This window comes from Medicago sativa, chromosome 8, assembly GCF_051527215.1.
Source record: "Medicago sativa cultivar Bolivia chromosome 8, Bolivia_mono, whole genome shotgun sequence".
Taxonomy (NCBI): domain Eukaryota; kingdom Viridiplantae; phylum Streptophyta; class Magnoliopsida; order Fabales; family Fabaceae; genus Medicago; species Medicago sativa.
Genome location: NC_140756.1, coordinates 79370824 through 79385500, shown reverse-complemented (window position 1 = coordinate 79385500; position 14677 = coordinate 79370824). Strand labels below are relative to the sequence as shown.

The window sequence follows — 14677 nt, the reverse complement described above, 5'->3', positions numbered from 1 at the left end:
AAGTTCGATAAGGAGATGAGTAAAATATGACTAGTTATAATTTCAATTATGTTTCTAATTCAAATCTTTGGAACGATTCATCTTTAAATGTAGATCATGGATCATTTGAGTGCAATAACTAAGTCAACTCTTTTAAGTATTTGAATGATCTTGACTAGATAGTAAACTTAAACAAATTAAGAGTTGATGCAATAACAAGATATTTATATTTGTACTAAAATCATATTTGACATAAGTAAAATCAATTCTTATATGGTATTAAAAAGAAGGAAAATTCTATGGTGAAGTCATGAAAATAACTTTTCTGGTGAAGTTAACACTATAACATCAAAATTGTAGTGAGTAACACCCCACTGTTTGTATAGTGGCATCAAAAGTTCAATCCCCATAGTATCATCAATTCATCAGATTAACAAGACTACATTTGATCTAATTATATCCTACCTTGTTTTAAGTGTAACACCCCACAAAGTGTAACACTTAAGACTATCACATAATATCATCAACTCTGCTTGCATGTTAAAGATGCCAACGAAAAAAGAGTACATTGCAAGCATTACTAGATGAATTACTATTGATCATTAATCAGTAATCAACAATTTAAAAATGAATCAAACATTAAGATCAAAATTAACTTTTCCAAAAAAGTCAGTTTCCTGACTGTACCATAGAAGCTCCCTAAAAAGAATCCATTCTTATACTCACCACCACATAATTAATCACAGAAAATGGAAGATCTTGGTGGGGACCATGTCTGATGTGGTAGCCCAGTCATGGACAATAAAAATCATGTGTGGAGAAATTATTTACATAAAATGACCAAAGTACCGATCATCAAGTTAAAATTAATTTCTAAATTAAATTAATGAAATGCGAACAATTTAGACATTTTGTACATGTGAAGAAAACAAGTGGAAAAGTTGGTTCCTAATACCTTCACATTGACTATAGTTTTGATTCTTATACATAAATGACCTAATTAGGCTGAAATAACTTGGCAGTTGGCATTGGATATTTTGGTTTGTTAGCACTTAGTAGTTAAACCAATTGCACCAAAATACAAAGGTAAAACGCTACAATGGTGGGTTTCTATACCAAACCACACTTTTCACACAAAGGATAGGTATATATGAATGGAATGGTCCCACATTATCACAAAACTTATTTAATTTCTCAAACTAAATTCCCTTTTCAACTACATGAAAAATTTAGTAATTCTTTTTGAGTATCTCCAAAGCATTTCTGGTGAGAACTTCCCCCCTAACACATGGACCATTATTACTTGTATGAAGCAACGCATGCACCTTTTAACTACACATTCTATATATATGTTCTTGGAAAAGAAGAAAAGAAAAAGAATGAAGGTTGCTGTTTTAGAAGTATATGGGATCTCACATTTTCCACCATTATCTATTTTATTTATTAATCACTCATTTTTTAAATGAACTTTTTTGAAAAGGAAATTAATCTATAATAAGGTTCCAACTTCCAACTGCTAGAAAACACTAGCTTGTGATTTGATTAAAGTAATTATCATGCAAATTATAACAAATTATAGTATTTGCTGCTATCTAATCATCCACCAAAGAAAGGAAAGTTCTACTTTCTAACCATTTTCAGAACTTCAACCACTGATATTTCAGCTACATCTAAACTGACTAATAGAAAGTTGAAACCTTAGCAAAGTGGCTAAGATATCTATTACATCTTCAACCAACCTTTTGGCTATAATTTTTATATTGGTCCTTATGATAATTACATGAAGAGGGTGTCTGCAAAAAGAAGCTAATTAAATCTAAAACTCCCTAATAAATGTTAATAATGGGAAAAAAATTAATGCTATAGAAAGGTTCAAAATCAAGTGCATGACAGCAATTATATGCATTGAATTTACCTATAAGTAGGCCATTGTGAATCATGTGTTGCTCTCTTTCACCTTATGTGTTAGATCACTTAGATGTAGTAAAAGTTAGTTACACTAAAGTTTTGTTTGACAAGACAAAATTTTGAGGTGTTACATGCTCATATAATAAAAATATACCCGTTATGAACTTATAACTTAAGTTTAATAGTTGATAAGTTAATTGAAGTTGCTAATAGTATTAATTAAACAAGTTTATTTTACGTCATTTCATATACATTAGCTAGTTCAACCACTAATTTTACTAAACACTATAAATTTAATTATATCAACTATCTATTATAAGTTCATATGTTATAAACTACCTTATTATGTTTATTCCCTATTTTTTTAGCATACAAATAGTTATTCTAGTTAATTAGTTGTTCTCATTGGTTATATAAACTTTATTGTATCCCTTCATGTAATCGATGATACTAATTTCTCATTATCAATACAATTTGTATATTACATTTCCATATCTTGCATTATATATGGCTTCCATAAAAAATAGTAATAATATCGAGCTTAATCAAAGTACTATGTGATATTCCTTAAAAAAAAGAGTACTATGTGATATGAATTGGTAATTTGTCCAAAAGTAATTTCAGGGTAGTTTGAAATTTAAGACAATAGGCACGAAATGAATCTAGATCTATGATATGATTAAAAAATAAAAATAAAAAGCTAAGTAGAGGTTGTTAAAGAGGTGAGCAAAGGGAAGCTCTGTCTAAACTATAAAGCACGTGTAATGCTAATCACTCTATTATCTACCACCGACAGTGTTTATGGGACTTAATCACGGATTGGATTGGTAGCATTTGAAATGGTTAAGCTAGCATAAACCTTAAGGAAGGTATCTTATGCTAAATACACAATAGAGTAGAACACAATACTAATAATGAGTGTCCAATATTATTTTTTTGAACCTTTTTCCAGTTGTATATGTGTCAATTCTAGATAGCTGACAATCTTACCTCTCAAGTGAAGCTTTTGCTCTGCATATGGTACTCTAGTATATACCACTTAGCATAGCTCAACCACTTCTATGCAAATTACATGCTCACCTGTATTCTCTCTAATTTTGTTTACTTACATTTATTTCAATTTCATTGCTAGACCCCAAATTTTTTATTTGTACCAAGTGAGTTTTGTTAGACTTGTATTTGTTGTATGCATGAAATTGCACATAGTAACAACGGGTACTAGTGCCATTGAGTGCAACTATTTTTGTAAGAAAAATAATTAGGTGATTTAGATTTTGGAGTTCATGAGGTTAGAATATGTCTTCAAGAGTCAAATAATTAATGTTGGATATATGAGCGGGAGCCTGATCAGGTTAGATCATCCTATTAGATTAAGAACAGTCATCCAAATGAGATTGAACATACTCCCTCCGGTCACATTTATAAGCAAAAAACAACTTTTTAGATTCATTGAATAACTAATGTATCCGATTTATATATAGGTCAGATACATTAGTTATTCAATGAACCTAAAAAGTTACTTTTTGCTTATAAATGCGACCGGAGGGAGTATATCTTAACCAAAATCTTTGGGACATTGAATTTATAGATCATCTTGCTTTAGTATTGCTCAAACTCAACTTTTTCATCAAATGTGAAACTTATAAATTACTCATCAACGAGATCTTTATGCTAACAACGAAAGTTGAATTATGTCCTTCAATTTCTTACCAACTTGACAACTCTCTTTTAGTCCATTAGCATTTAGTACAACTTTACTTTTAGTGACTTATTATATGCTCTCAAAATTTCAAGTTTATTCGGATACATTTTTTAAATATAAAAAAGAAAGTAAAATAAGTGGCGAATTGGAATAAGCTTGAATGCATCAAAATTATTACTCAATTTTCTGACAAATTAAATCTACCCAGAAGACTTTGTCAAGCATCTTGAAAATGTACTTATTTCTTCATAAATCCAGCTATAACGTAGACGTGTATAATTGAAGTGAGTTAGCTCATATTGATATATCAAAAAAAGGCATAACATGTTACATTATATAGATAGATATGGGCTAAAAAATATGGAGTGCACATCGAGAGTGTGTGTGGTAGCTAGCTGCTAGGCACACCGCATACATTATGCGCCTGCACATGATTCTCCTAATACAAAATTAATGCGGATGATAAAAAGTCCAATCATAGCATTTGGAACATATAGCATACTCTAATGTTCAGACCCTCTAATCCAAATTTAATTATTTATCTCTAGCAAATAATCCATACATATATATATATTTTAATAAGAAGAAATTAAAAGTAGGGGAAAAAACAAAAAATGATAAAAATTGACAAATACAGCTAGGTAGTGTACTAAGTTGCCGGCAAAAAGGGACACAGATTAAGTGAAGTAATTACGGAGAGGTTGCTGTATGGAGTCATAACATTAACACATACAAAACACTTATAATAAGACATTCATGTTACGATTACTGCAATGAACGTGGCCGGCTTTGATCTAATGAAGAAAAAAAATGCCGGCATATCTCGATCTATGGTTTTGCTTGAATCCTTCATAAAGCTTCTTGCATGCTGGCACGCGTATACTTTGATAATCCGGAGTTCGGTTAAAGGATAAATAAAAAGTTGATAAAAAATCATTTCCATCAAAGATTCATCTCAAAATATTTCAAATTAATCGTAACTTATTAACCACTTGAGTATAATCGTTAGAGCAGTTATACATTTATCGAACATGAAGTCATGAATTTTGATGCAATGCACTATGGTCATTAAATAAACCAGACACACGAGTCACGACGCTAGACAGCTTGTATTAATTGTTTATTATTGGTGTATTTGGTGATGGCTGATATATATCTAAGACAATACTTTAAAGTTGTTAAGCTATTAATCATATGGCTGCAAACTGATTTTGTATATAATCGTACCTTGTGAATGATAGGTGCTGTACTGGTTCGTTATACATGTAGTATACATAGAAACATGCATAATGTGGACAGTACTAGTAGACACACACTGACACCGTGCATATTTAAGATTCATCCATAAAAATAGTCATATAACTAATAAGTATCGCAAAAAAGCTATCAGTAATTTTGTTACGTTATAGGTACAAAGTTTCTTAACATGTTGAACACATAAGGTTCTAATTAAATTCTTTATCATTTAGATCGATCTATTGTTCATTTAATATGATACCACTTATTACTAATAATTTCTTTTTGTAAGTAATTTAAGTAAGTATATATACATCATAGGAATACTTTGTGAAGCTAGAAATTTAAATTAATAGTTTAATTTAAAATGGAATAATGATGACTATTGACTAAATGAGAGAGGTTGGCATGAAGAATATTATATTTGATATGGATTTTAAGCTTGTTGTTGATGGATTGATCAATGCACACCTTGACAATGCTATATAATTTGGGACCATCATCAAGTAGTGCAAGTAATTACTTTATTTTATTTTTATGAATGTGAATCGAAATCTCAAGATAATTTACAAACACTCACACACGACAAAGAATTTACCACAGTAACATTGTTTTGTTTCCAAGATATTAAAAAAAACAAAAGAAGGCATAAAATTGTTATGAAAAAAGAAGAAAGGTATAAAAGTAAAATTTAAAGATGTTTTATGGTATCAAAGTGTCCAACTAGCATACTGAGTAGCCAGTGTGAATAACCAACTCTCCTCTAAAAGGTAACTTCCAACTCCAACTTCTTACTCTGAATCAAACATGTATTTTTAGAAGCAACCTAACCAATTTAAACAATTCCTGTCATGCCAAGAGAACTTAGCTGTATCATTGTGGCCTTTGGGATCAAAGATGGCATTTACAATACTTTATATCTACGATTCCAAAAGGATATATTATAACAAATAACAAATTAAGACAACAAGAGGCAGGTCATGGTGATATACTCTTGGACTTACATAAAATGTCCCAATTTTTAGTTGCATTACTATTCTTCTACTAAGCTAGTCCCTGGTTTACATGATTTGGTGGTATCATATAGTTTATCTATTACAATGGTCCATGATTTAAATTAAAAAAGTAAAAAAAATGAGATTTGTATTTAAAGCTATGAAAGGATCAATTGAACCGACCATATAATAAGAAGAATAAGAAGTTGAAATTAAAACAAAATATATATAATATAGCAGAGCAGAAGCAAACTCTAAGTAGAAAATGACCCCACCAAAAATATTTTTGCATGGTTTATTACCAGATAGACCTTTTAAATGAGTTAAGGAGAATCAATAAACAGTGACATAGCATGTTGATTGGGAAATGAAGCAAGCAAATGGATAGAGGACCCACATGAAAATCTTTATTAAAATCATAAAAATAATAAAAACTACTTCACTAATAGAAAGTCCAAAGAATAACGGCCGAAGAGTGGAACCTTACATTTGAAGAGTGTGTGAGAGAGAAAGAGTGGAAGCATTTTCTCAATAGCAAGACAAAGTAAAGAATATCAATATATAGTTGCAAATTTGAGTTAGTTTTTTTTTGTAGGTTCCCTAACCTATATATAGACCATGCTTATGTGGACAAATCTTAAACCGTTGAATTAAGAGTAGCGTAACATACTTAGTTGAGTACACGTGCTGCCATGCTATCCTCCCTCCTTTTTTTTTTTTTGTTAATAATAATAATCTTTGCTTCCATGCATGGATTTCTCCTCCTCCAAATATAGTGAAAAAAGAAAGAAAGAGTGGAAGAGAGAAATCAACGCTTAATAAACACTATTTTTTGTTTGTTTTGTTTTGTTTTTCTTTCTTTGCTTTGGCTTGTTAATATCCATCATTAGCAACAAAGTTAACAACACAATACAATACAACTCTTCAAGTTTTGATTTTTTCTTCAAAACTCAACTACCCAAGAAGCCACTACTACTAATAGTAGTAACCATAACCAAAGGGTGCTTTGCTTTGCTTCACTACTCATTCTCTCTCTCTTGCACTCTTCCTTTCTTTCTTTTCCCTCTTTTTCTGCCTTAGATCTTGCACTACCTTTGAATTTTGTTCAAGTGATGCAGTTTTTTAGCTCTATTCAATTCTGATCTAACTTCTCACACTTTTCCTTCTTTTCCTTTTCCTTTCTGATCTGTTTTCAATGGAAGAAGATCAAATTCAAGAATTCAAACATGCTTGCAAATTCTGTAGCAAAAGCTTTCCTTGTGGTAGATCTTTAGGAGGTCACATGAGGTCTCATATCAACAATTTATCAGCTGAAAAAACAGAACACAAAGAAAAGCAGCTTATATCTTCAACAAAAAAGAATGATAGCATTGGTTCTGAAGCTGCAACTAATGGTAGCTATGGTCTAAGAGAGAACCCAAAGAAGACATGGAGAAAGAGAATTGCAGATTCAAGTGAAGACAGTTATGTGTATGACAAATTCTGCAAAGAGTGTGGAAAATGTTTTCACTCTTGGCAAGCTTTGTTTGGTCACATGAAGTGTCATTCAGAGAAAGAAAGAGTTTCTAACAGTTTGGAGGATCAAGATTCATGGACTAATAATGCTAAAGATGATCAATCAGACAATGAAATCACTGCTCCAAATAGGAAGAAAAGATCAAAGAGAACAAGAACAAGGTACAACATGGTAGCAGCTGCAACAGCTTCTTCTTCTGTTTCTGAGGTTGAACATGAGCAAGAAGAAGTTGCTATGAGCTTGATTATGCTTAGTAGAGATGTTAGTCCTTGGAGTGGTCTTCATTATCTTGCTGCTGAATCCTCTGATAATAATTCTGTTTACTTTGAAGCTCGATCTTCAGTTCGAACTAATCTTGTTACTAAATTTGATGCTAATATGAAGCAAAGTGAGAACAAGAAGTGCGAGTTAGGCAATTCTGTTTCCAAGAATTTGAAGTTCAAAGGGAAAAGTTTAGAGATTTTGGATGCTGAAAAAGGATTCAAGATGATCAAAACTGGAGTTTGCATCAAAGGGTTTCTCAAATCCACAAAATCTGAGCTTGATTATCTGTCTACATTGGAAGATTCAGAAGTTGAAAATAGGAAAAGCAGAGTCAATGGAACAGAATCAGTTCTATCAAAGTCAGCTACTATAAGGAGTTCTGTGAACAAGCCTCATCATGATCATGATCATGAAGATGAATTTATCAAGAATTTTAATAAGAGAGGAAAGTTTGAGTGTACTACTTGTAACAAAATCTTTCATTCTTATCAAGCTCTTGGAGGTCATAGAGCTAGTCATAAAAAGAACAAAGGGTGTTTTGCTTCTAAGATTGAGAGCAGTGAAAACAGCATTGAATTTGAAACTGATCTCTCTCATGAACCAACAACTGAAAGCAAGCTCATGAAGATAAGTGATAACATTGAATATGTTCAAAATATGGGAGAAACAGTTAGAGATTCCAAGAAGAAGATTAAAGGGCATCATGAGTGTCCAATTTGCTTTAAGGTTTTTCAATCTGGTCAAGCCTTAGGTGGACATAAAAGATCTCATATGGTTGCTGCTGGTTCTGAGAGTAGAGTTGTACTTGAGGAACAAGTTCCACAGATTAGGGACTTTCTTGATCTTAATCTTCCTGCTGCTACTGAGGAAGAAAGTAATAGTCATGCTGATTCTAACAGACCTTGGTGGATAGTTGAAGGCAACCATAATCAAGAGGCACTTGTAGGGTACGGACTCATATCTAGCTAAACTTCATAAGAGTGAATTTTTTTGGTCTTAACCCTTCGAGGAAAGGGGCCCACGTAATCCGACGTTCGGCCGAGAAGTAAGTAAAGTCATGTAAAAAATTGTTCGAGCGAGTCAGGATTCAAAGTGAAGATTTAAAACTGTATAGAAATAGTTCTGCATTTATTTCATTCATTCTTTACAGGATTCATGTATTCTCCCAAGGTATTTCTGTTTTTTACATTTTAGATTTTTTTTTTTCAAGTAGTAAGTGAGATGAACTTTCCTCTTTTTTGTTTTTGGGATTCTGTATGTTATATTGATATTGGTACTTAGTTCATAATTTGTGCAAAGCTTAAGTTCAACATTTTGGTTCTCTTAGAAACTTTTTGTTTTTTATAGGCAAAAATATTAGTGGTAATGTTAGTTGTCAGTGTTTGAACTCTGAAACTAACTGAGATGTCTACTTGGAACTTCTCTTAGAAACTAAAGGAATAAATTCTAACAAATTTTGTGTAGTGTATACAGTTGTATTGTTTTCACCCACTTTGATCAGATCTTGCATCCTAGAGATGTACTTAAATTGTATAAATTCCAAAAGTGACATGCTTGTGTTGTGGGGTAACTATTTATATTTATCTTTGCATCAAAGACAATGAAATGAATGAGGGGTTGAAAAATGGGGATAGGTACTAGAAGTGATTTTATTACACATGAAGAGATAGAAAGGTTGATTTTATAATACAACACATAAAGAAAGCATGTGAGCTCAAAGGTGGTTGTTTAGTCACCTACCATAAAACCTGACTACCCATCCATCTCTCTCTTTACTTTGCAGGCACACAAGTGGTGTGCTAATAAATCCTTCTCACTAATTACTATTATTAATAATTCATCAAGATAGTGAGTTGGATAGCTGGACCACTACATTGTAATGTAACAAAGTTAATTTACAGCACCACAAACTTAAGCTCACCATAAAATTAAGCTCAACCGTTAAAATATCACTCTTTGTTTGATTAAATATAATTTAGGCGAGTCGGTTCTCGGAGGGTTACTAGGATCAAGAAAAACATCGAAGGCCTCAAAGAATATCGACAAAGATACTTACATAATATACACTAATAGAATCGTTACATCGACAACAAGATTCAAATTCAGGTTCTTGTGAGATTTGAGTTGAATCCTTATCAACTAAATCAATCTACATTGCTTACTCTTTTTCTTTTTTACTAAAATGACAATAATGTTTGTACATAGTATAAAGGTGTAATGGATATACTGAATTTTGTTATATTATTTTGCAAAATATTTCAACAAATAAGATAGAATTCAAGAAGACTTTTTAACCATAAAGAAATCATGGATTTATTTTGATATCATGGGAAGGGTAAGGTGTACCAATTGATTTGGATTGCTATTTTGTGCTAACCAGTTGAAAGAAAGTGGAGCAATACATACATATGTGCCTTTTAATACGTCACGTACAACTAATTTAGGCGGCATTTGTTGGCAACATGGCATGGCATTTGGTCACTAGTATGGAGGGAGTACTGAGCTTACTTGGTTTTATTGGTAGTGGCAGATGATGCAGTTAGTTAATTGTTTTGTCCACTGTTTGTTGCAATGCAAAGAACAAATTATAATGAAAGCTATGCTATCTGAACAGTGCTTTTTTTAGTTACTAGTTAGGCAACTATTTCTCTCAAATGAGTTCTTTTTCAAATGTTACATTTCATTTATTTATCTGTTAAAGTGATATAAGATAAAGAAACACTTTATAAATATAAAATTGCACAACATTTTTATGATTAAATTTAGTTGAACACTCCGGTATCTTAAAGTTTGGGGGAATTCGTCACTTTAGTCCCTGAATGCAGAGAAATTGCAAAACAGTCCCTGAATGTAGACTCTGTTGGTCAATTTCAGGGACTAAAGTGACTAACGAAGTCTACATTCAGAGACTAAATTGACTAACGGAGTCTGCATTCAGGGACTAAATTGACTAACAGAGTCTACATTCAGGGACTATTTTGCAATTTATCTGCATTCAGGGACTAAAGTGACGACTCATTTCCTATTCAGGGACTAAAATGACTAATTCCCCTAAAGTTTGGTTGAATATATATCAATTATTCAATATCATGTATTTTTTTATTGATTTATTTTTAAATTAAATTAAAATTTTGAATGAGTTTTACAGAAATGAATTCTCTCAATTTATTTTCTCTAACGTTTCCTCAAATGTCTAACATTTTTTTTTGTTGAGAGAATCAAATGTCTAACATTTTTTTTTGAGGGATCAAATGTCTAACATATCTACCATTGAATCACACTTTTTGTAAATTTTACTTCTCTCTCCTATATAATAGAAGGTGGAGATTTCAATGGACTATCATTTGACATTAGAGGATATTTTCCAAAACTAAACCTACATAATACAAATACTCAACCAAACTTTAAGATATTTAGAAATTTACCTAATTTTATTCAATGTGACATTGGAATTTTAAAGGAGAATTTTTTTAGGTACCCATAAGAAAAGGTTGGGTAGTAGTGTGCTGGTTTCTTTGCCAAAATGGGTACATCTCACCTTGATGCTCTGAAGTTGCTTTCGTCTCCTCCTGTGGAACTTGCTGCATCCTTACTAGGTTCAAAGAGTGTAATATTAACATAGAAAATAAATAAAAATAGCTTAGAACTTTTAGTAAATAGTTTAACACTAATAATTTACATTTTCTTTAATGGCTCTAATAATTTTCATATTGTGTTGGTTTTAGCTTTTCAAAGACCTAAATACCATGTGATTGAAGGAAGTTTCTTGTGTAAAATGTGCATTAGAATTCCTGTTTTCTACATTTATATCAACTCTAAAGTCAAACAAAACAGATATAGATAGTCCTTTTTGCTAAGGATCTAAAATAGGTAGTTAGTTGATACTATATATGTCTTTGATAAAAGAGAAATGATATTTTGACAACCACTTTTTGACAACTTTTGGACAACTTTCGCTCTCATACTCACATGATGTTGTTATCCTCTCTCTTCCTTTTTCTCTCTCCATTGTTTTTGACCAATAAGAAGTGAGAAAACAAGGTTGTCAACAAAGTTGTCAATTAAATGGATGTCAAAATATCATTACTCTTGATAAAACTATTCAAACAACCAGTCAAAAAAATAAAAATTCAAACATTAGAAAGTTGAAACTAATATATTTTCACAAATGGCCTAATTTTATAGTTAATAACTCAGTCTTTGATAATTATAAGTTTGGAGAATAACTGCTATACTTTCTTCTTTATATTGTTATGTGTATATTGACACAATTACGGTTGCTGCAGTTTAATGTATAAAAAATAAAGTATAAATGAAAGTGTTAATAATGCTTTTGTATTAAATCGTTATTCCACATATCAGCCTTGCATCATCCTCTATATTGGCATAATTTTTTTCTATATTAAAAAAGGTAAAGTCTGTATCAGATCGAAGCAAAAAAAACTTGGTAGGCTGTCAACTTAGTTTATAGATAAGAGTCAATGGTATTCATTTAGAAGTTTGATTCCTAAAAATGTTCACATATTAGTGGCACAGTTTAATAACAACATCAGTACATCACTATATAAAAATTTAAAATAACAATGAAATGAAGATTAAGATGAGATGAAGTCTTGATAACAATGTGCTCCATGCACTAAAAAACGAACATGTGGCAATAAACTTAGGTGGGATTTAGCATGGGAAAGGAGAGTTGTTTCCCACCATGGGAAAGTTATTTTTGTCCATTAGATTAAAGAGGAGTATTGATTTTACCATGGTCTGTCTACATTCTATTTTTCTCTCTCTCATATTGTCTTGAATTCATGGATCCCAATTTTCTCACTCATCAATTCCCGTTTCTTTACCAAAGCCATTCCAGGTATATTGATTTTTGGCCTTTCTTGCAATAATCTTTCTATGAATTCTTCGTCTTCACCAATTTGCTGGAATTACAAATTTTCTAGTGTTCTTCCAATGAATCATTCATCTTCAAAATTTTAATTGAGTTTCTTACAAAATCCCAAGTTTTCAAGATTTTTCATTCCATAAACTAATTTTTCTTTCATTTTTATTCAATACAATCACAAAGTTCTAATATTAGAACAAAAAAATAGAACTCATTAAAGAAGAAAACCAAAACGATCCAAGGAATCATGGTAAAATAAAATATAAAAAAACCCAATTAAAATTTGTATATATGATGATTGATGAAAACAGATCTCTCGGTTGTTGCTGTTGAGGAACCTTAAAGCCATTACAAACTCTTGTTGAGTTGATTGGTGGTTTTTCAGATCTGGATAAAGGATAAAGAGCAACAGCAACAATAGCAGTTATTGCCGATTGTGAGTTGAGCAAGACAAATAAAAATGAACTTACTTGGGCTTTGTTGGAAGAAAAAAAAAAGTGTTTTTTAACAAAAATTTCAGTCTTTCAACACCAGAGAAATGGATACGAAGGTGCTTGGTAGAATGTTCTCAAATGGGTTAAGTGATATTGCTGCAAGTGGTAGGTGAGAGAGGCATGAAAGAGAATGAAAAAAATCTTGTATTGAGTGTCCATAATAAAATTATGTTCTTTAGTTGATCTAATGGACAAAAATAACTTTCCCATGGTGGGAAACAACTCTCCTTTCCCATTCTAAATCCCACCACTTACATGGTAGGTGTCGTGAAACAAACACCAAATGATTAGTTCAGCTTTTATTGGATCTTGGGATTTCCGATTCAATTAAACTTTTTAATTAGAGTAATAATATTTTGACATCCATTTGATTACAACTTTGTTGACAACCTTGTTTTTCTCACTTCTTATTGGTCAAAAACAATAGAGAGAGAAAAAGGAAGAGAGAGGATAACAACATCATGTGAGTATGAGAGAGAAAGTTGTCCAAAAATTGTCAAAAAGTGGTTGTCAAAATATCATTTCTCTTTTAATTAACATGGGACCGTTCTGAGATAGCAGTGTGTGTGTGTATGTTCTGAAATAACACTGTTTTTTTTTTTTTTTTTATAGGTGAAATAATACTATAGTTTGATTAATCACAAAAAATAGTATATAATTGTGCCTGATTGAGGTTATAGATATTTGTGTGTTTTATTACGTTAATACTAATGTCATAATTCGCTAATGAACTTATAGTGCACAAGAATTTGTCAAAAACATTACTTGTAGTGCCATTCCCAAATCAAAGTTTGACAAAAACAAGCATGGACTTATTAAATCAACATCTCACTTATTGAAAATTTTGGCATTGAATTAATGTCATTGAATGGGTACTTTCTGGTCAATGTCAGCATGATGACATCATATTCAAATCTAACATTATACCAAAACTTCACATTATGACTCCCCCCACTCAGAAGTCTTCACAGGTTTTCCTTTGTGGCTTGCATCTAAGTCTATGGAAGAATACAAGAATGTAACTACGCACTACCCACTCTACCGACTCTAATTGTACCGAAAGTGCATGGAGTCACTTTTAATGGAGTCACTTTCTCTTCTTCGAACTTCCTATCTTAGCTTAATTGCTTTTATTTTTATTCTAGTATCAATTATGTCAGACTCACTTTTTCTTTTCTTTACATTTACTTGTTACGTCACACACTATTAAGTATTAACTTCAACAGCTTCTGCATTTCTGTTACGGAACCCTTCTGCCAATACACATAATGTGCATTGTTAATGTTCTTAATTGTTTGTAGTTTTCACTTTAATGAAATCAGTGCTACTGATGAATCATGTTACTGACTTTCATAGTATGTCACAGTCCAACTGCTTGTTAATTTCTTGGTGCTATTTGGAAGTTCATTGTTTATAAATTTTTCTAACGGCTACACTCACATACTTTAAATGTGAAGTAAGAAATTCCGAACTCAAACTCAAACTCCGACACATCAACCTTCTTATTGTACAGAAAGTGTACTTTTAAACCGTGCATGATTAGTATTTTTTTTTCCAAGAAACATATACAGATATACTCCATACAACATACCCTCGCACCATGGCAAAAGTTATGGTCCATAAGTCCTTTCCTTATGCACCATGCATAAACATATCACAACCGTCAGATCAGGGACACGTGTTATAATCTCGTGC

The 14677-nt window shown here is 31.6% G+C and overlaps 1 protein-coding gene across 1 annotated transcript; it reads left to right on the top strand.

Moving 5' to 3' along the window:
- The first annotated feature begins 6479 nt into the window (after positions 1-6479).
- On the top strand, positions 6480-8910 carry LOC146901964 (uncharacterized). The gene has a single exon (XM_085731397.1). The coding sequence runs from the start codon at positions 7016-7018 to the stop codon at positions 8567-8569; it is 1554 nt and encodes a 517-aa protein (XP_085587523.1). The 5' UTR covers positions 6480-7015; the 3' UTR covers positions 8570-8910.
- Positions 8911-14677: the final 5767 nt, after the last annotated feature.